Raw genomic sequence first — 23,216 nt, 5'->3', positions numbered from 1 at the left:
ACAATATTACTCATTTGTCAAACGTTGTAAAAAAACATGATGACGTCAAAAAATGACACATGAATGCCAATTTTGATAACAGAGAACACTTCTGACCATTTTATATTCTTTATATTATAAAAGACTGATTCACCATGTTATTGACCTTTATAAAATCAGATTCAAAGTTTAACTTTCATGTAGTCAAAAATTAAATGTTTACACATGTAACCAATAGTTCAACCTAAGCAAACTGAAATATTTCACCTGATAATTTTTATATTAGCCTACTCTTTTATAGTATAACAAATATAAATATGAATGTTAATAATATAGATATTAAACAAACAAATGCTAGTTTTATTAAAATATATTTTATACAAATTATTATCAGATTATTGTTGTACATGTATTATATGTATTTTAAGGGGTATCACTTAAAATATCAAATGGACCATGAAAATAGATATTTGCATGTTAGGTGTTTAGGACTTTGTTTTGTAATTTTATCTTTAACTTAAACTTTGTATTGTCCACTTGACATCTTCTTTCATTTATAAAGTCAAGCTGTCAAATGTTATTATAAATGTTGAATTGTACACACCCATTTTTATATGCATCACAAAATGGGGTTTGACTTCACTTCATCTAAGGATCAATATCAAATTCACCATGCATGGAATACAGCTAATTAAAGTTTTATTAAAATATTTAAACTATTTACTTGGTCAGATGCATGAAGATATCGAAACTTCATGGAAGAATATTCAATAAATTGAGAACACAAATTTATCATAAAACAGAAAAAAAAAGAAAAAGAAATCACTTCAGGCAGTCCAATAGTGTTTAGTAAACTAATATGACATTGTGCAATACAGAACCAATTTGTACCATTTTTTTAATCCATCTGCATGAAGGTTCAGTACCTCACTACAAGGAAAGATTTTGTTTTCTGATCTTTGGTCGAGTTGTTGTCTCTGACATATTTCCCATTTCCATTCTCAATTTTATTATCTAATTGTGTTGTGTTATTTGTATTAGCACCAGATGTGTGATACTAAAATTGAGAATGGAAATGGGAAATATGTCAAAGAGACAACAACTCAACCAAAGATCAGATAATAGCCCAAGGCAATCAATGATTCTTCAACACAGCAAGAAAAACCCACACTGGAGGTTGTCCTAAGCTGGCCCCTAAGCCACACTTTCACAGGAAAACCATGACATTGCTGCACTTATGTTGTATAATATAATTCACTACACAAGTATTGGTAAAACTATATCTTTAATTAATTATTACTTTCATTACAAATTAAACCCTTAGCCTCAACATTTAAACAAACTTCGATCTTAAACAGACCAAGTGTGAGAAACCAACTATTTTTTACCCTCATAATTTACATTCTTACAAAAGATTTTTGTTTTAAAACAGTTTAATTTTTAAGAGGAAAATTGATTTTTTTAATATATCTGTACTTAAAATATAAAATAGCCATTTGTTTAAATACATTTAACTGCCATTAATTTATTTCATAATTTTTCAAACAACATTACCTTACATTTTAAGTGTTTTAAATTTTTTAAATAATAAAGCAATGTAATACTTATTGATTAATAAATGGGACACTTCCCTTACGTGCCATTATACTCTTTTATGTGAATAAAACATTCTGAAAGCATGAATATTTTAGAAAAGTTTCCTGTTGTTTTTATTCAAGAAATGTTGCTATTTTCATCGTCTTAGTATAAATTTTCGGATCAATGAGTCTAGACAGTAAGACAGATTTACAACATTGACCAATATTTCTATAAGATAAATAAAAAAATAATGTTTGTATGCTGATAATCAGTTGCTTTTAAACATTGTGAACAACTCTGTCATAAAAGTCTTCCTCATCACCATGGAAACTGTCAACAAAACATTTCCATTTTATTGAAAAAAATCTCTTGAATAAACGTTAAACAAAATGTGTCAGACATCAACAGAGTTTCCCACCATACACTGATTCTTACTAAAGTTTCATCATAATAAATGGACAAACATGGCACTTAGAAATTTACTCTGAGTACAGTGAACCCTGACAAGTTGGAAAAGTTTAAAGAACTAAAGGTTTTTTGTGGTTTTTTATTTATTATTTTGATGAGCATATCTAGTGGATGCTAGGCCTTCAAACTTTTTCAACTGCATAGGACTTTCTGTAATTAAGGAAAATATTTGAGGTGTAAAACAGATCAAGCAATATTATTGATATTGTCTAAAACTTTAGCATCTATTTGTTTACTAAGTGGACCAAAGGATATTTGAAACTTAGAGATAACAAAGTTCTTGGAGAGTGGTGGTCCTAAGGTTTGGTTCACCAAAATTTTGCAAAGAACCACATAGTTTTGAAATAAAAATAATACTTGAAGTAAGGATCAGCACATTTTCTTCAATGACCACCAGGGGGGAAATATTCAAGAACTCTTGAGATATAACTGAACTGATATTAAACATACCTCTCTAGTAACTACGGCAACAAAACAACCACTGGATTTCTCTGTTGGATGGAATTTGATGTATTTGCCAATGATCCCTATTTTCTTTTCTATCTCCTCTCCAGAGAAAGGTAACACAGGGGGGACAACTCGCCAAGGGAATTTCCTTTGTTGTACCATATTTGTATACTCCACTGACTTGACCACAACATTTTCATTTTCTGTCTCATGTATAGATCTGGTCATGTATACAACTGCTTGCACCTTGGAAACTAAAGAGTGAAGGGAGTTATAGATTGTATTGTTGTTAAAAAAAACCCCAGCATAGTTGTTTACTGATAAAATTTAAAACTTTGTACCATCCCACATGTAATGTGAAATAACAGCTTTATTAAATTATCTGTACCAAGATATCACTTTGGTTCTATTAGCTTTCTCCCCCCCCAAAAAAGGTAAATTTTAACTGATTTGAAAGTTTAAATATTTTACCATGTGGAATAGCTATTCACTAGATGAAACAAGACTACACATGTACTCAGTTATAAAACCATATATAAAAAGAACTTAGTAACCTGTACTTACATTTCATTGCATGTTTCATTATATTCATGTGTGCAGTACTAAGTTCTGTTATTCTGGACATATTAACATCTCCTGTTGCCATGTCTTTTAATATTTTCATATCTACAACAAATAGTATGAATTTTTGTTAATTACTAATTTGGAATTTGCATGTATGAACAAAAGCAAAGTGCATATATTTTGACTTCACATAAATGTAGAATGCATGTAGTTTACAGTTAATGCATTAACACTCAACGACATGAAACATTTATCAACAGCTGACTCGAAGATTTATTGATTTTTTTATTTATAAAGTTCAAAAACACGGAAAATTTATTTCAAAACATTTGATAAAACATTGTAAAATGTTTGTTGGTGGTATCTTTTAAAGCAACAAATGTTGTCAAGCTAGTCAAGCCAGTTGGTACATGTCATAGCCAACCTGTCTTTAAACGCACTATATTCATTTAATATGAAAAAGTCAATAACAAAGAAAATTAATGCACCTAAGGTGCTGTTTCATAAAGATCATATGTAGACCATTGTTCCTGCAATGTCATAAGTTTTCTTGTGTTTAAGAACAAAGGACTAATACTTTTGAGGTGAAAAGAGGCCAAATTCTTTTCAGGCCTACAGACATTTTTGTAAGTCAATACAAGTAACAAATAAAGCTACTTTTTCAAAATCTCACAAGAATCTTTCTTTTGCTATAAAATAAAAGTGATAAGCGATGCCAAACCTGATGTTACAATCGGCAAGTCGTCTAGTACTTTGTATATCAAAAGAACTCACCTTCTCCTTCATTGACAATGAAATCTACAGGGTTAGTGACAGCCGACCTGCTACAGTCTGCTGTTACCAGTATAACTCTGACATTCTTGTACTTGGAATCATCATAATCTATATCTAGAAAGGAATCTGTTGGCACTTTGATTCCTTTATTAATAGAAAATAACAGGTCATACAACACTTGTTAAATTGATGCTGAAGACTGGCAAAATAAAATCAAAGTACTTTAACAATCACCCCTACTCTAAAAGAGAGTCTGTCCTTATTTTTTTGGAAGATTCAACCTAAATCATTGAGAAACTCAAATACTATTTTATCTGTCCACATTTTAGCACATGGAAAGAAAAGACTTGAATTCTTGAATCATTTAGTTCTTATAACTTGTGCACATTCATTGATCTAATAGTTTGAGGAAAAAAAGAAGCATAAAACGCATTACTGGCCATTTACATTTGAAAAAAGAAATTTGGATTCTGCAAGTCTGCTCTATTAAATGATATATTTTTTTTAATATACTAATTAACATAATTTATAAAAAGGGTGTTCAAATAAAACTTGACTTCAATGTTATCTGACGGAAGAAAAATATTGACAGTGACAAAGCCATTTCAGATTTTTACTGTTAAAGTTTATTGTTTAATTTTCTTTATTTCCTTTTAAACCTATAAATACTTGTCAGTAATTGTTCAATATTTACAAAGTAATTGACAACACTTCTAAAATTTACAAGTGTGCCACAAAACTGGACATAAGCCTAATAAATAGGGTTTTAGAACCAAAGTGAAGTATTTTCATGTACCATGATAACATTTAACCTTAAAATATGTAAAAATGTTTATTTAATAAATACTAAACTCTTCAATATTATTTATACTCCTACTAGACATGTTATCTTGGATGAGACCGGCAGTATTTCATTCTGAAAACTTACATAACTATTCTTTTACTAGGAAGTTAATTTGAATTTATTATCTATTATATATAATCATTTAAAAATTTATGCCATCATTTAGCACTCAAAAAGCTTGAATAGACTTTAAAACCTTGATTAGATGAGCAGTTATATAAGTTTGACCTTGGAATTTGTCCAAGAACAAATATCAGTTTCATATAAAAATTTACATAAAGCTCTTGAACTTTGGTTTGGATTTGTTCTAATATGAAATTTGAATCTAATCTTGATGTAATACCTTCATCCAATGTACATCATATATGGAATTAAACTGGATCACTTTTGAAGATAATTGTAATAATAAAGTTTATAAGTAAAGTCTATTAGTTTGATAAACTGTGGCCCTTTTATAAGTCTGAATATTTATTTATTTCATTGCTCAATTCTGTGTTGTGAACATAAGTAAATTCATTTTGTGATAAAGATTTGGATAAAAAAAAAAGACCATGGATCTTTTCATTGAATATAGAGAAGGAGAAACCGAAAAATGTGTCAAAGAGACAACAACCTGCTTACATGCTTTTTACCTTTAATTCCACATTTCTCAAATTGAGCTTGTATTGCTTTTGATTCAGACGTAGATTTTGCACCGAATGCCCATGCATGATTATTGCTGTTGTTGATGAGACTGGCTATATGTGCTGTGGTGAGACCAGCTCCTACATTGACATGTATGATATCACTGTCATCTCCAAGTAAATGTTTAATAGAATGTGGGGCTATACAACTTGATTTATCCTACAAAAAACACAATTGTACACAAAGTTAATCAATATATTGCAATCAACATAGATCCATATTTACACACTAATCCTTTGAGGAGACAATCTGCAACAAAATCAAACAATTGAATCAGAACACAAATAATATGCAGGCTTGGCATCAGCTGAATGCTAAATGCTAGTTATGTTGGTTCTATACATGATTTGAATATGATTGAAAGAAGATTTGGATTGTTGAAGGCAGTACGGTTGCCTATAATTGCTTACAGCCATTTTATTTGAACTTTGGTGGATAGTTGTCTCAACTGGGAGGTCCACTTTCACCAATACATTGTGATTAGCTAATAATTCCTCAACAATGAAAATGACATGACATTTTTTTTTTTCATTTTGGTAAACAATGTTAGAAATATAGATTAGCCTCATACAAGAAATAAATAATACCTGTATAACAATTTTGCCTCCTAGATAAAGATCATGATCTACAAGATCTTCTCTATACTCTCCAGGAAACATTAGTACATCACTACACAACGGGTCCACAGCAAACTGTTTGTCTACTAACTTCTCTTCACTGTTAACCAATGTAAAACCTTCCTCTTTAAACTGCTCTATTACATCGGATATGCTGCAAACAAAAATTATTTATAATAGAATGTAATCAGCGTCTACAGTCGTTATCAAAACTGTAATTTGTGCATTATTTTTTGAAGCAGGATTTATGCTTCAAACATCAAAGATTTATAAAAGGGTTTCATTGATCCTCATTGTGCTTCTAGAAATAAACTGTTAAAATGCATAATCTCACAAAACAATAGGTAGAGAGCTGAAAGAATTATGTTTAGTGGCCACATTATACTAATGGTAGTAATACTAGAAGTACTCTAAGCTTATCTTAACTTGTTACATCAAAATTGTTTCCTGGACAAAAATGTCAACAAAGTAGATCTGCTAACAAGTTGACTATTTTCAGGAAATAAACAATAAACACTTTGTACTATTTAATCTTCTGCACTGAGTCTTTTATAGAAATGCTGACATTACAAACAATATGCATTTCAGCATGAAGCAATTTTGTATCATTTTATTGCCTATAAAATCAATTTCCCATCTTATCTTTTCAATTTTGACCCTATCTTTGCTCTAACATCCAAGAATCAAATGAGCCTTAAAATGGCAAAGTTCGTCACAGGAGATTCCTATACTCATCAATATAACAGATAACCAGGTAGTTTATGGCACCTTTGTTCTGAACATGTAAAATACAAGATGGTCTCTTGATATTCAACTCTTAATTAAATCTTAAAGATGTAAACTACCTGGAAACTGATCGATAAGGTCGTGACTTATAGCCATTTTATGATCAAATATGAATTAACTATGTTTGAAGACAGTGGGATAACAGGAAAAGGTTGGCAATAAACTCTCAGAAACTCAACATTACCTCACCAATTAAATTACACAAATGGTATTAATTATCGGCTATTTCAAAGACAATAGTTAAATATCAATATCAATTAAACTGTAAAAATCAATTGTGTGTGACGTGGTACTAGAAGAAACGTGATCTTAGATTAGCAAACTAAATATAAACTGTGGTTACGGCAATGTTTGATCTTCAGACAAATAGCGCAAAAACATTATTAATGATTCTGCTTTAATTCATACTGCAAACATTGCAAACTGTCATGTTTTTCTACAATAAAGTTAAATACAGTCTTAGAAACAAGAAACTGCAGGATGTAATGGTATAATAACCATGTTTGATCCTTTTTATATTCCAGTAATGACTGATGCAGATGGCTTCCTTCTTTTTCTATATATCTCCATAACACTATTGGAAATTTGTTTGAAATGTTGCAAAAAACATTGTTGTAAATGTGAGTAACTGATTGATGTTTGCTTAGCATGGTATCAGTGCAAAAAAGGTTATATTATGAAGATAATAATTGCCATAAAAAAATCATCATTTATAGTTCTGCAGGAAGATGGGACTGCAGCATATCATTCAAGATGTATAATCCTAGTTTTTACTATCAATCTCTTTTCAGAGAAAATATTTGGTGACTGAAGAGGTTACAAGGTAATAAAAACCTTAATAATAAGTCTCTAAATAAAGAATTGAAATAAAAATTCTCGTTTGAATTGTGTTACATTGTTATTTTTGCTGACTGCAGCATGGGCTTTGCTCATTTTTGGTGGCCGTACGGTGACCTATAGTTGTTAATTTCTTTGTCATTTTCGTCTCTTGTGGAGTGTGTCATTGGCAATCATACCACATCTTCTTTTTTTATAGTTATAAATAATTCTTAATTTTCTAAGTATCCACTTTGGGCTGCACCTACCTTGTTTTTATTTGGTTGACCCATGTATACACTGGCTGCTTTGAGCCTATTGCTTCTTTACTTCTTACAGTTTCTGGTAACAGGTATTCTATTGATGGGGCTGATGCTTTTATTCTGTGACGTGCAAGGGCAGCATTTAATTTGGTTTTACAATCAGAAATAGCATCTTCAACATCTGTTGCAGCAGAATTTAGAATTTCATTTGTGAATGGAGTTCTGCGTTGAAATTTTCTAGTTTGGTAATCACATAATATAACCATTACTAAACCAAGATCTTCCATATGCTGTAAAATATAATATTACATTTTTAGTTAAATCTTCAATCTTCAAGTTATGATAAAATTCTGTCTAAACTACATACTGCTCTCGGTTGTCTTGGATAATAATGGAAATAATTATTTGCCGGTTAAATTCTATGGACCATGTGGTCATGTTGAACAGCTGTATGTGTGTACCCTTTAAAGTAAGTTCCCACAATACTCTGGAATGAGATGTTCCTATCAAAATTACCAAAAGAAAGGAAAAGAATATTTCCAATAGAAATCTGCCATTGGTAACAAAATCAGTGCTTATATTATGTTAGCAGAGTAGGAGAGAGTGTGTGGTTAGTCTTGATATAAACTACATTACTACATTGACAAATTTTATTGAGTTGCAAGAAATATCTTTTAAAAATATATGTAGAGTATGTATCCATGGGACACACAGATGATGCCCCTGCTTGCATATAATGTTTAAAATGAGCATAAATCAAGAATGGTACATGTGCGCCTCTCAAATTCAAACTTGATCATAGTTTTGTGGTAATAAGCATTATGTAAGTAAAACTATCATAACAATTGGTAGAGGCAACTAAAGTTAGAGAACAGAAACCAATTTTGGGATGTACATATGAACATAAAAGGGTGACACTTAATGCTGCATGTGAGTGACCCATTTGTGATGGCAGGGAGCATAAAAATACTGAAGAATTCAAAGATTGGACAGAGGTTGAAAGTACAAACAAATGATTCAGTCATCAGATATTTACCTATGATAAAGGGACAGATTTTCTATCCTGTACAAGTATGTACCTGGACGACACTTATACCTACTTTAAGTGACATCTCGAGCAATATAAAAACTATTTAACGTGATGCTTATGGTATTAAAGACTCATTTTTATATTGTTGATGCATTATTAATTGGGTATAGAAGAGATTATTGAAATCATTACAATCGTAAAAAGTCAATCTGGGAGGGCTATAAAAGCGAATAATCTGTTATAATAATTTCCCTTTAATTGAAAATCTATAAAATGCATTTATTCTCATTTATTATTGATATAAACTATTCAGTCACACACATTGGCTTCCTTCAATTGTGGCAGCCAAAAATGCAATTTTATGCAAATGTCACTATGATATGAATTTTAAGTCATTTCAGGATTTGATTTTCTCGTTTCTAAACTTAATTCTTGACAAATGTTCATCATTTTTCCCCTTTTTCTGCCTTGTTCCCACCAGGTGTCCTCATGCTGTTATAATAAATAACATTAATACATCCGCACGGTTAGACTCTTTATACAATCATATCAAAATCACATTTCTATTTACGAAAACCGCTCTATGTTAGAGTATTTTTTCATCAGTCTGTCCTTAAAAAAACCACCAGAAACAAATTTCAACCAGAAACACATTAAAGTCATCTTAAAGTAGATATTTAATAAAAATGTCATTCCGGTGTATCTGAGCTGCAATGTTAAGGAGACAGTCAATATCATTACACTTATTTTAAACAAATAATGTCAAAGAATTTAAATCTACTTCACAGCTTAAAGCTACCAAAAGTATGTCGTTTCACCAAATTAAATTTTCTACCAAAATATACAAAGGAAAAGAAGCACTGGCTTTGTTTTCTAAACAACTAATTTCTAACTTGTTGTCAAGGAGGGAAAGTTCAAGTGAAAAACTGTCACAAAATTGACACATCAGTAAAACTTTTAATTAAATATATACAAAGTTGCCATTTTCCACTTTCTATATAATTTTCCAAAGAAACCTGACATCTGGGTTACAATAATTGGTAATTTTTCACTTTTTATTGACTCAAGACTGAGAAAAGAAAACATATTAGTGCTACACAGAATTGACTTTTGGCTTGCTTGTTTGTCAAGTTTTACCTGTTGAAGACATAAGTAAATTTTGCACTTTGATGTGAAATTTTTCTGTTGATCTGAGATTTAAAGGATTAAAGAAAGTATATAAGATTTAGATCTTTTCTGTGATTCCCTTTTCTGAGGCTTTAAATCTTATAAAATCAAATATTCATTGATTTTAATTATCTCTTTGAAAAATTCTTGTTTTATGTTTTTCTTTGCAAAACAACTTGAACTATCAAAGTCATTTGTTTTTAGCTTTATTTAAATTTCACAAGGAGTCTGTTTACATTTGATTTCATACTTCATAAAAGGTCAAAGTTTCACATTTAATATGTAAACTTCATAGCATCAAAATACCAGGGAATTTCCTTGCTTTGCAACATCATAGTGACTTCAAATGTGACATTTCTGCAAGTCACTGACAAAACCATATATTCTATTTTTCTGTACATTCTATAAAAAAAAGTCAAACAACCATTTTGTAAAGATTGAAGAATTCACTTGATTTTGGGAGAAAAATAATGTCTCTTTTCATACTACTTTCAAGTGAACTTATTAGGAAATTCACTTTGATAGTCATAAAACTTTCATGTGAAAATAATATTCATCTGATCTGAAATTCACAATAAAGACATTTTTATAGAAACATTGAGTTCATTTATGACATAAAATTGAGAATGGAAATAGGGGAATATGTCAAACAAACGTTACAATCCCACAAATGAGCAGACAACAGCCGGAAGGCCACCAACAGGTCTTCAAAGCAGCAAGAAAATCCTGCACCCGGAGTTGGGCCTCAGTCTTTCTAATCTTTTCCATAAAGAGTAACTGCTCTATGGTTGGGTTGTTGTCGCTTTGACACATTCCCCATTTCCTTTCTAAATTTTAACGTTTAGTTTTGTTTGATTGAGGAACATTGTCTATGAAGGAACACTGGCAGAGGCCCACATACTATTTTTTTCAACTTTTACTATCCCGTAAATATAAGTATAGCTACCTCAGGATATGTTACAAAGAACGCACAGTCATCTAATACATCTTCAAACAAGCCTTGAACTGAAAATTAAAAAAAATATATATATACAATTGAAGGTATTTTACCAGTTATGAGGTAGAATATTAATTAAGATAGGTTCAAAGCTGGTATCAAACTTATTTTCCCTTTCAATAGTTTCATTTAACTTGTTTAACCGTTCTATTATAAGCATAACTTTAATATCAAGCCTTTTTTCACTTGCTTACAGAACATTTGTTTTACATTTTACTGTAGTACCTCTCAAAGTTAAAACTTGACCTGAAAAATTATAACAAAAAAAATGTCAATCTTTCTTTTCTTCAGCAATCTATTCTTCTGACAATAAAAACTATAATACATTTTTGTTTTTGATTTTTTAAATTATAATCTAAGCAGTATATATTTTCAAAACATGTATTTATCTACAAGAATGCAGTTATAAAGGTAACTGTTATCAATATTTTATGCATATTTATGGCAGGTGAAGGCTAACATTCTTCTTTTCAATTTTATTGGTGATAAATATTTGTTGTATGACAAGCATAATCGGCAAGCATACAGTAGTCTATTCTTCACTCTTCTGTCACATGTTTACACATGAAATCAACAACAAATAAGCAATCCAGGACCCCTGATGAATAGCATCCTGTCAAATAGTATAGGTCAGTACAATCAGGGTTTGAAACTGTAATCAATTTGTATGACATCTTTCTCAATAGTGTTGGCATTTCTCATGAAATTGAGTACCCTCTCATAAAAGATATTCCAAATGAAAAATTTAAACAATGTATTATTAAAGTTGGATAAAAATCAAAGTAAATATTGACCATCTATAACAAACCTGTTTCAAAATTAATAACTAAATACTTTAATAATAATAATAATTTTTAAAAGTCCAATTAAATTTAAATGAATATAATACAGATATTAGATTAAGTAGGTAAATGTGACTAGGTACAATATTTTATTAACAGTTATTTATAAACCCAAATGATTTTTACATTAATATTTCATAAGTGCTAATAAAACATCAGGTCTCTTCAGATTTTAATGTTAACTTTTCTATGCCAATGTACTTTTAAAAGTAGTAATTTAACAGTGCAAAATGCTTAAAAATGATTACATACACCACAGATAAAGCAAGTTGTCATTCGTTTTGTTCAACTAATGCATTAAAAGTATTTAAAGCTAACATTAAAAAAACATTTTGTCAAAGTTTAATTGATGAAGACAATATTGATAATGTTAATGATAAATGAATTTGTCAAAATTCAATGATTCAATAAGATGGCTCCTTAATAATGGGCCTTAGTAACGACAAGCAACAAGTAGATTGGATTCATAGAAAATCCAAATCAATGACAACTTCAAACACATCCTTATAACCAGCTATCACTATGGTAGAATGACAAATTCAAACACACCCTTGTACCAGCTATCAATGACAAATTCAAACTTATACCAGCTATCAAATTCAATGACAAATTCAAACACACCCTTATACCAGCTATCACTATGGTAGATACAAAAGCATATCGGCACCTATTGCAATTAAAAACAAACAAAAAAACTTCACAATTTTTTGTCTGCATTACAGATTTGGCAATAATTTGCAATTCTAACAGCAGACCTACAATACCAGTAGCTTGTAGTAGGTGTGAATAAATTCAATTTATTTCTATCACATTGTACTATTAGAATTTATAGATTAAAATATTTAAGATTTGATCTCATTAAATTGGAAAGACAAAGAACAAGTGCCCAATAGTAAGCATATTTTTTAACATAAAAAGGGTTAAAACTTATAAGTATGAAAAATATGATGTATATACATGTATATTCATCAAAAAATCTATGGCCTGTAATCATCATGGCATAATTCTAATAATTTTAATGAAAGAACACATAGCTCACATCAGAAGATTGATAACCCTATGACGCATTGTAGACGCATGTACAATGTACATGTATATATCTGATCTTCACCTGCAGTTTGTTTTTAAATTGACTCTGACAACTTTCAATTCAGATTTATAGAGTAAGTCTATCATGCCTCTGATCACTTGCATTAACTTTATTAAAATCATACTATGATGATTACAGAATTTAAATTCTAGATGAAAACAAATAAAAGAGATTAAACTGGGACTTTAATTCATGGATTAAATTCACCATAGACGCATGAGTAATGAAAAGTGACAGAAATACAATTGCCTTTGTGTGTTGTCCCAATCAACGGTGCATTCATTTGACTTAAACAAATCAAAATATGTAAACAAGATGATACAAATCTTCTGTAGACCAAATAGAATCTATTGTTTACTTCATAAAAAGGGAATTTCAATTATATTATAGAAACTGTCTATTGGGACATCTATCGTTCAGGCTTCCTAAACAAGTACACTTTTGAGATGAATAAAATAGCATAACATTTTTATACTCTCATGAAAACAAACAATTCTTCATTTCACTTATTACAATTAATTTAATTGGACTATGTAAATCAGGTAACTTTCACAGTAAATCAGTAATTTTGTTTCATGCAGAAAACTGATTTCCCATTAAAAACAATAAAAGGAGTAGGTTCAGTAAGACCCCTTTTTGGCCCCAAAATATAGCAGTTTTACAAAACTGTGATAAAGTAATCGTTAAGCTATTTATTGGAAAGTAGAATGATTCTGCTACATAAATATGGGCTGTTTTTTACAATACAATGCACATAGATCGGGTACTAGCATCATAAAGTCATGATAAATTACTGAAATCTTCACAATTTTAGCATTTTAGTAAAATTTTAGACGGTTTCTGTCTTAAATGAAAGTGGCCGCATTCGTGTTCATTCATAATATTGAAATGTAAGTTGTATTTTATGATAATACATAATATATATAAAGGTTGAGGATGAACACGGATGCGGCCACTTTCATTTTTGACAAAAACCATCTGAAAAGTGACGATTATTGGCAAATTTGATAGATTTTTCATATTTAAGCTTGAATCGGAGCGTTTTTATTGAATTAATCAGTTAAAATCTTTCACAAAAACTAACTGAATCAATTGAAATAGACACTTAAGTGTTTAAAAAGTGTCTAAAATATTTCGTCAGATGAACTTGAAAATTGAGGCCAAAATCTGCCCTTACCGGACCTACTCCTTTCAGTAATAGGGTACAGGTTGTTGAATTTACTGAATTAACGCTATGAAATAAAGAACCTTTCAAAGTTATATTGGTAATGATGGTAGAAAAACCAATTGTCATAATCAAGTGTATAATTTTGTTTGCTCTGATCTTATTTCTCATTCAAATCTCAGTTTTGGTATTTATTCTAGAAAGAGCCAGTCTCCATTACAGTAAAGCCTATTGAAACCCAAATCTCCTTCAGGAATTAATTTTTTGGTTAGATTAGGCAGGTGTTTGGTCTACACAGGTAACAGAGACAATGTTTCCTGTCGCATGTCAGAACACTAAGAGTTCAGCTCACACAAGACTCCAGTTTCCTATAAGATTAACTTTTTTAAGTCAGATTTCTCATCTTGTTGTTGAATAACTACCACATTTACTAGGGAATAAGCAATTTTGTCTCATTTCTTCTTTTGAAGTCTCTTGAATGAGACATCACTCTTGCAGATTTTCCAATGATATTTCAACATGTTTTTATCCATTTGAATAATAACAGGACAAATAATTCTCAATAACACCAATGCAAGACTCAGAAATATCAGATGCTTTGGGCTAACATTTTTATTCTATTTATGACAAAGTTTATCAGAGTAAGAGACAGGAATTTTCCACATTAGGTGTCAGAGAGTAGAGATTTCTTTAGAGTTCTAATCGATGTACTTCTTTTTATTCATACATTGTAGTTGTTAAAGTTCTGATCTTCTGATCTTCACAGCTTCCAAGGGATTAGCAACTTAATGAATGTAAATTTATTTACTTTTTTGCAACAAAACATGTATAGCTGATTTGACCAAGGACCTGGCAAGGTTGACTTAGGACAGTGCTCTCTCATAACAATAAACAATCTTTTGTTATAACAGTCATATAATTCTAAGGTCATAATAAACATATTACAAAGGAAAAAATATTCTAAAATCATTAAACCACTGATGACATTCAAAATGTTGCCAACTTCAATGTCAGTTACAACCATGACTTGAACTGATATGCATAAGCCTATTCTAATGATAATAATATGCATGAGACTGTTTAACATCAACAGAGATGTATAGTGTTTGGGAACTGAAAGAAAAACTTCTAGGTGATTTCTGATCAGAAGTAATGAATTCTTTAGATATTGATGAGAAGTATTGGAGAACTGAATGCTAACTTTTGTTTCAAACCAATACTATTGAATAACAGACTTACAGTTAACCACTGAGCTATACACTTGACGACCAGAGAAAAATAGTGTATAAGTTAACTATCTTTTTTCTCGATGATTACAAACAATAGGCTCATTCTTGTAAACTTCAAACTCTTCAACAGTGACACCTCTCTTGTGTAAAAGTCATTTATATTTTAGTATGATTCAGTGGAAATGAAAAAGTTTTAATTATAACATATATGTTCATGTGTACAATTGTATCAGGCCACTCCTTGAAAGTGAAATTCTCGTTAAAAATTTATACTTAAAAATGAATGCAAACACCTCTGGAGGATAGTTGTTTTATTGACAATCAAACCACATCTCCTTGTTTCAAAAAAAAAGTAAGACAGAGAATGGTTCATGTAAATCTTTTGCTTTATGAAAATATCTCCTGATGCTGAACAAGGACCCTTCCAAAACACCCCCACCCCACCCTCAAATAATTACTATTCTAAGATCCCTTGAAATCTCTTAGAAAAAGTTTGAAAATGAGATATGAGAAATTTATATAATATAAAAGACGATTGAACCATACAAAGATATACATTAAGAATAGGAGATTTTAAAAGCTCACTAGAGCTTGTGTTACTTTGTTTACTATGTAATGACAATAAATAAAACTTTGATTTGATTTTGATTGGATTTGATTTAAAAGGAATATATGTTCAGGTCTTTTATCCAAAACTTACTTAGAGACATTTTACAAGCTATTTTTATTTGGAAAAAAACTGCATTAGATGCTTTGAGTTGTTTATGAGACATTTAACATAAATAACTGGTGGAGCATTTATCCCAAATAAATGTTCAGGAATTATAAAGATTCAAAAGTATGATGATAAGGTTGGTTGGTGTTTGATTAATACTGTACATCCCTGTCACATTAAAATGATTTAATAAAAGGAAGATATAAAATGATGCATCTAATCACAAAATATGTCTCTTGCATCTAAAGGTTATGTCATATTTGAACTTTGGGTCAGTATAAGTCAATGCATTAAAATAATATACACATTGTATATATACTTTTTAATTCTGAAGAAACTGTATTTAAATGGTATATCATACCTGATCTGTTATTAAAATGATTAATTGTCTAGCTTCACTGCTTTTTAAGATCATTTAAAGTACTTTCTGTAATTTAACTATTACTAAATATTTCTTAAAAGTATTTGAACCTAACAAGTTAAAACTAAAAGGTTATCAGATTCCAGTATCCTGTTTCGTGACTTTCTATATTACCTGATGTCACCAAAGTCATAATTTTGACATAAAATATTTTATAATAGCAATTTCATATTTAGTAAACAAAAATCCTATGTTCTGTGTTTCTTTAACCAGCATCCAATAAAAAGGTTTTAAACATGTTAAATAGATGAAGGAAACTTGAGAAAAAATATGAATTTGTGATTTTTTAAAAATAAAATTCATATTAAATTTACAGTCAAAAGTTTCAGCAAAGTCATATATTTAAATTACCATTTAAAAGACAAACAGCCACTGATCATATAAATGGTTTTTCACATTTTAAAGAGATGAAGGAAACTTGAGAAAAAAACATGAATTTGTGATTGAAAGAACAAATTCATATTAACTTTACAGTCAAAAGCTGAGCATAGACATTAAATACACCTTGCACTAACATTTACATAAAGCTCCATTATTATAAACCTAATTAAGCATGTTTGACAATATATTTTACTTAGTTTCTCTCTTAATAAATACACTTAAAACATAACATTGAAAATGCACATACAACTGCATTATGAATAGAAAATAAAGATTTGCGCTCATTCATCTAAATTCAAAACACATCAAAAATATACCACAAAATAGTTCTTGATATAATCTAAATGAAACCACACAAATATTCTATCAACAAAAATAGTCCATGAAATGCTTTTTTCAATAAGCAGCTTTATCAAGTATTAAAGCATATTCAGTTCCATGATGTATATTTAAGCCTTGTAATTATATATGACAAAGAAGACGATTAGGGTTATTTAATTTGCTTACTTAAAAATCGTTTCATATTTTACATTCAAATTGGTTTGAAAATGGATTTATTTCATTCAATAATTGAAGGATTTTATATTCAATATATGGGTCAGATATTTGAGCATTTTTACAACATTGAAACGTTCAGCTCAATATTTTATATGGAAACTGCCTAAGTGTTATATCTTAATGACTTGCAAGTGAATGCAGTGAGTTAAGAACATAGGAGTAGGAAATTCCTTTAATTTAAAAAAAAACAAACTTCAAATACCCAGGCTTTAAAAAACACAAAGATCAATTTCATAGTGGAACACTTAATATTCTCAATTTACCAACAGAAAAAGTCAATGTGTAATTATCTTTGAAGCTTTGTTTTCACTATTGCTTGGTTCAATATCAATTACTGGACTTCTAACTGATAAAGTCGAGTCAACATCACTGGTCAATAACATTCTATATCTCAACAGTTTAACAACTATCTCCCTGCCATAACTTAATGGTCCTTTATCAATTTTAAAACAATTTATCAGTTAAAGAGAAGAAACTTGATAAATGTTAAACAGATTCTCAAGTGCATACCACGTACTCAAAATTCATTCAATTTAAAATCAATGAAGACCATTGTTTAAACTTAAATATTGTGTAGAAGTAAATATCTAATAGGAAAAATCATTTCAATTTACAATTTGGAAAGTCGGACTTTATGCTCTATTTTTATTTGACTGAAAGCCAGGTTATTGTTTACTGGATTCCATATCTAGTAATGCATTAATTAGTATGGTATCAAAATACCTAAAATAATATTGGCCTTGAATTTTCTGTCATTCATTTAATTAAAGTACGTTTAAATGAATTAAGAAAACATATCAAGTTCACCTCCTGTTCTCTACAATGTCTTTGGGTTGCTGTGTCATAAAAGATCCCCCATATTTCTCTAAATAATATGAGCTATCGAAGATTATCTTTACAAAATAATCAACAATTATTTATATAAATTCTAATATAACAAAGATTGACTGAAAACTGTATAATATAGAAATTCAACTTTTTAACTTGATTACCCAGACAAGAATTGTGTTTATTTGATTATGTGATTACAATAAAAAAAAAAAGTATCTACATGATTATGATGGCAACATTTATGACTATATGTTAACAATGACAAAATATTCGACTATGATTACAATGACTAAATGTGTAACTATGATTACAATGACTAAATGTGTAACTATGATTACAATGACTAAATGTGTAGCTATGGTTAAAATGACAAAATGTTCGACTATGCTTACAATGACTAAATGTGTAACTATGATTACAATGACAAAATTTGTAACTATAATTACAATGACAACATGTGTGACTATGATTACAATGACAACATGTGTGACTATGATTACAATGACAACATGTGTGACTGTGTTACAATGACAACATGTGTGACTATGTGATTACAATGATAGAATGTGTGACTCTGATTACAATGACAAAATATATAACTATTTGATTACAATGACTAAATGTTGAACTATGATTACAATGACTAAATGTGTAACTATGATTACAATGACAACATGTGTGACTGTGATTACAATGACATGTGTGACTATGATTACAATGACAACATGTGTGACTATGATTACAATGACAACATGTGTGACTGTGATTACAATGACAACATGTGTGACTATGATTACAATGACAACATGCGTGACTCTACCATGATTACAATGACAAAGTATGAAACTATGTGAATAAAATGGCATTATTTGTGACTATGTGATTACAATGACAAAATATGTATAGTATAAATTATTATTACAATGTGAATTACAAAGTATGAATAATGTATAAAATCTTATTACAATGGCCAAATGTGTGACTGTATGCTTATAAGATATTCCAAATGAAAGGACCTAACAAACTATTTCAGTGTCATTCATAATCAGATGTTCTTCACTCAAAATTTAGTCCAGTGGTCAGTATCATCATGATATATTTTCTTTCTTCTTTAGCTCTCTATTTGCTTAGAGAGTCCACTTGCATGATTACAATTCAGTGTATGGCAGTCAAAGAAGAATCATGGGTCCACTTGCATGATTACAACTCAGCATTATAGCAGTCAAAGAAGAATCATGTAACTGTTTTATTTGCTGTGTCGGATCAATCTACGACTTAAATATGCAATATAACCATTAAAGGACCTGAATTTGCAATAACTGATCAGCTTCTATTGAAAAGCATACAATTATGCCTTAATCTCTTCTAACATGAAAAAGATATAATTCATTCATTACTACTTTATGACAATATTCATAGACTTTATTGAAACAACTTGATAAATCTGTCAATATAAACTACCATATGAAGGCTTCAGGTGTATTTTAAATAAAAAGTATCAATATTTATACCCTTATATTTGTTCAACCCGTGAATTTGGTCAAACATAAAAACAAAAGTCTTTTTATGTGCAGAAAACAAAGCTCTTATTTAATTCTCAACAACGATATAAAACTATTTACTTTTTGGCCTGCAGTATTACAAACTTCATTAAAAAACATTATAAGATATTTATAACCTCCAAGACAAACAAACTTTCACCAATATCAAACACAAGTGAATGTTATTGTCACCCTAATATATATTTATGAACAGTTTGGCATGTGTATAAATTTTTTATAATGTTTTGGGTTGCTAGGTTGATAAATATCAAATGATGAGAAAGCTACTGGCAATACACCCGCATGATTAAACCTTCATAACTTTTACTTTTCAAATTTAAAGATATATATAGCAAATTTATTCATCTAGATAATATATTTACATGTGCATGAAGGTATCAAGCAGATTTTTTTGCATTTATAGATTAAAAAAATGTAAATTTATTGATGTTTTATAAATTTTATTTCTATTAATACCAAAATATTCCCATTTAAATATGCTCCAAATAAGTAATTTCCTTTTCAGAAAATGATCAAAGCCAGGTATATTACTTAGAAGAATATAAGAATTGATTGTATCTCAATTATGTCTGATATAAGCCACTTAAACAAATTTTATTAACTACTTATATGTTTATATTGTACAGTATATATATACTATTAAATGAAGAAACATTATCACTAAATCAATCTATTGATGAAACATGTGTAACAAAAACCTCAAAGTAATGATCCCAAGTAATGATCCCTTTAAAGGAAATCAAACATTTTCTTTTCTTTTTGTAAAGGTTCTTTTCCAAAATAGTAGAAAAAAGGCAAACGTCAGCCACTATAAAGTAAACTGAATTAATAAAGATGGACTAAATTGTATTCTCAGAGATGGACCCCTTCCCTTTCTCCCCTTTTTCATCCTTTTTTCAAAGTGAACAGAAAATTGGCAAACATCAACTTAACTATTGTCTCAATGCCAGAACCTATTTTTATCTATTGGGGGCTAATCAAAGTTACTTAAAGCATGCCTCATACTTTTCAGCAGTATGAAAACCAAGTGATTAGGGACTTCTACTAAAGGCATTTATACTTATTTGATAATACTTACATTTCAGAGCAGTAAATGCAAGTTCAAAGGTCAATCTTTTTTCTTGATCATCTTCGAACTCAAGCTGCGGTATATCCTTAACTCTTTGTGCCAATGTTTGTTGAATCTTTCTCTGTAGAATAGGATTACTTCTTTCCTCTTTAGAGTCATGTCTAAGAGTTTCGAACACTTTGGCACTGTTGACATAAACTTTGTGACTATACAAACATGGTTCTTTATAGAAAAAATCAAATTGTCTCTCACTTTGAACTTTCACTAATAAATCCTGAGACTGCATTTTCATCTTCATTTTAGCACGTTCTCTTAATGCATTCCTGGTGGCCACATAGGCCGGACAGACAGTTTGTGGTCTCTTTGGTAAGTGTGGGGAGCGAGATATCGGAACTGTTATCGTATCTGCTGTTGGTGGCATTCTAATTTCTTACGGTATTTCACTTTTAATATATCACCATAAAAATGACAAGGGATGCTTTAATTACGATTGGTCTCTGTTACTCTCCTCACCTGTCAATCAAATGAGAGTAGGCGTAATCTTTAAGTCCTTTCTACACAACACAGGTGGTTACAGCTACTGTAATCTATAATCCAAACAAGAAACTGTGGTTAACAAAAACATTTATATGGATCAACGATTATTGAACTTTACCGATAATCAACAAAAGTTTTTCACAACAGTTAATTTCGGACACACCTCTATGAAGACATCATAAATTAAATTTCAATAACTCAAATAAGAAGTAGAAATTTAATTTAAATACACTTGACAAATTCATCTGTTATAGGTTAAGGAACTACTAATGATAATATGAAAGAAGGCAGATTTAAAACACCGATAACGCTGACTAATAAGCATTAAGTGAATTTAATCTCCGTGTTTAGTAAACAGTTAAAAGTTAATCAACTCGTTGAAGGTCAACACCCACAGTGACAAGACAATAAACAAACATTAATGGGTATTGCCACAATACAACAATAGTCACTTAAAAAAACTCGACCTTGACAGTATACTATTTCTTTTTCCTAGTGAAATGTTACTGGCATGGTTTGGATATGAAAGCAATTATACATACAATGACCTGCATTTTAAGTACAGAGATTAAAACTTTTCAAGACTTAAAACACATCTGCAGAAGCATTTATACCTTTCTAGATGAATAGGAATTAAAATACATTTCAGTATTAAAATCTAGATATGCCTTTGAAACTGTTAGAGGGACAATTAAAATTTAAAATTCTTTTTCACTTTTGCAGTAACCTCATAACTTAAAACTGTGTAAAAAATTGTATAAAGAAGACTTTGATAAAATATATATACCATAGTATATATCTTGCTGATATAAAATTATAATGTATTGTATATAAAATACAATGTACCTTAAATGGGTTTCACTATGCCTGACATAAAAACTTTTAATAAATAATATCTAAACATCTGATCCACTTTTGAATATATGCATAGGCCATTCACTTAAAGTTTTTTCAAACATACTTTTTTGTTTTCATGCTTTATTCAGCATTCCAGTACAACCCAGCTGATATAAATTTGGCCCTTTTATTGGTATATTAAATAAATGTGTACTACCAATTATAAAAGAACCAAAAACAGATGTTAATAAAACAGTCCTTTTCTAACATTTCTAGAAACTTTAAAACAATGAAATCATCGTAATAAAACTTTTCTGTTTTCATCGTTTTCTTTGATAATTCAATCAAGTCACTCTTCTTTCATGCAAAACATTAGAAATTTGATTGAAAAAAACCCTATTAATATTTCATTACTTATCAAAACTACAAATCAGTAATTTCAGATTTGATCCCCTTAAGTAAATTAATTTAAAGCCCCTACCTGATCTTTTGTTTACCCCATTAAACTATATCTGTTTTTACCTGCGCGATGAACGTAATGAATTATTTGTAATTGGTGGTGTCAATGTTAGAACATAAGGCGGCATACTATTGATCATACTGGTTTCTACCGTGTCTAATGATTAACTTCTACTAGACATGCACCACGATTGTTTAATACCAGGAATCAATATCAGTCGCTAGTGTCAATGGACTTTAAGTGGATAATTGGTCAGTTTTCTGGTTATATAGTAATAGAAATGTTTAGGTAATAAACAGGCCTATTAAGTCAATTAATATTTGAGACACTCAACAAAATAAACGGATTTTGATAAATAAATCGAAGAACAAAAATCTTGGTAGCTATGCATTAGCACAGTGGGAATACAAATCATAAGCTTTTACTCATTTCACTATATTTGAAGTACTTTTAACTGACTTAAGTATTTCATGGGGAAAATACAAGTATACTGTTGCATAGACGA

At 29.8% G+C, this 23,216-nt stretch overlaps 1 protein-coding gene across 4 annotated transcripts in view; it reads right to left on the bottom strand.

Moving 5' to 3' along the window:
• LOC143085182 (putative methyltransferase NSUN7) overlaps positions 1-23,216 on the bottom strand; it is a 46,237-nt gene that overhangs the window by 5,702 nt on the left and 17,319 nt on the right. For all 4 annotated transcript variants that reach the window (XR_012981260.1, XM_076261412.1, XM_076261410.1 and 1 more), the window contains exons 4-11: positions 20,887-21,464; positions 10,964-11,022; positions 7,827-8,110; positions 5,926-6,109; positions 5,287-5,497; positions 3,811-3,954; positions 3,037-3,138; positions 2,476-2,726 (exon numbers count right to left, since the gene is read on the bottom strand). Coding sequence is in view for 3 of the 4 variants with exons in the window: in XM_076261412.1 (XP_076117527.1) it covers positions 2,476-2,726; positions 3,037-3,138; positions 3,811-3,954; positions 5,287-5,497; positions 5,926-6,109; positions 7,827-8,110; positions 10,964-11,022; positions 20,887-21,298 (1,647 nt within the window). In the remaining variant the exon portion in view is untranslated. The remainder of the gene's footprint in view (positions 1-2,475; positions 2,727-3,036; positions 3,139-3,810; positions 3,955-5,286; positions 5,498-5,925; positions 6,110-7,826; positions 8,111-10,963; positions 11,023-20,886; positions 21,465-23,216) is intronic.

Source organism: Mytilus galloprovincialis, chromosome 8 (genome assembly GCF_965363235.1).
Source record: "Mytilus galloprovincialis chromosome 8, xbMytGall1.hap1.1, whole genome shotgun sequence".
In the NCBI taxonomy this organism is placed as follows: Eukaryota; Metazoa; Mollusca; class Bivalvia; order Mytilida; family Mytilidae; genus Mytilus; species Mytilus galloprovincialis.
This window is presented reverse-complemented; position numbering and strand designations above follow the sequence as displayed.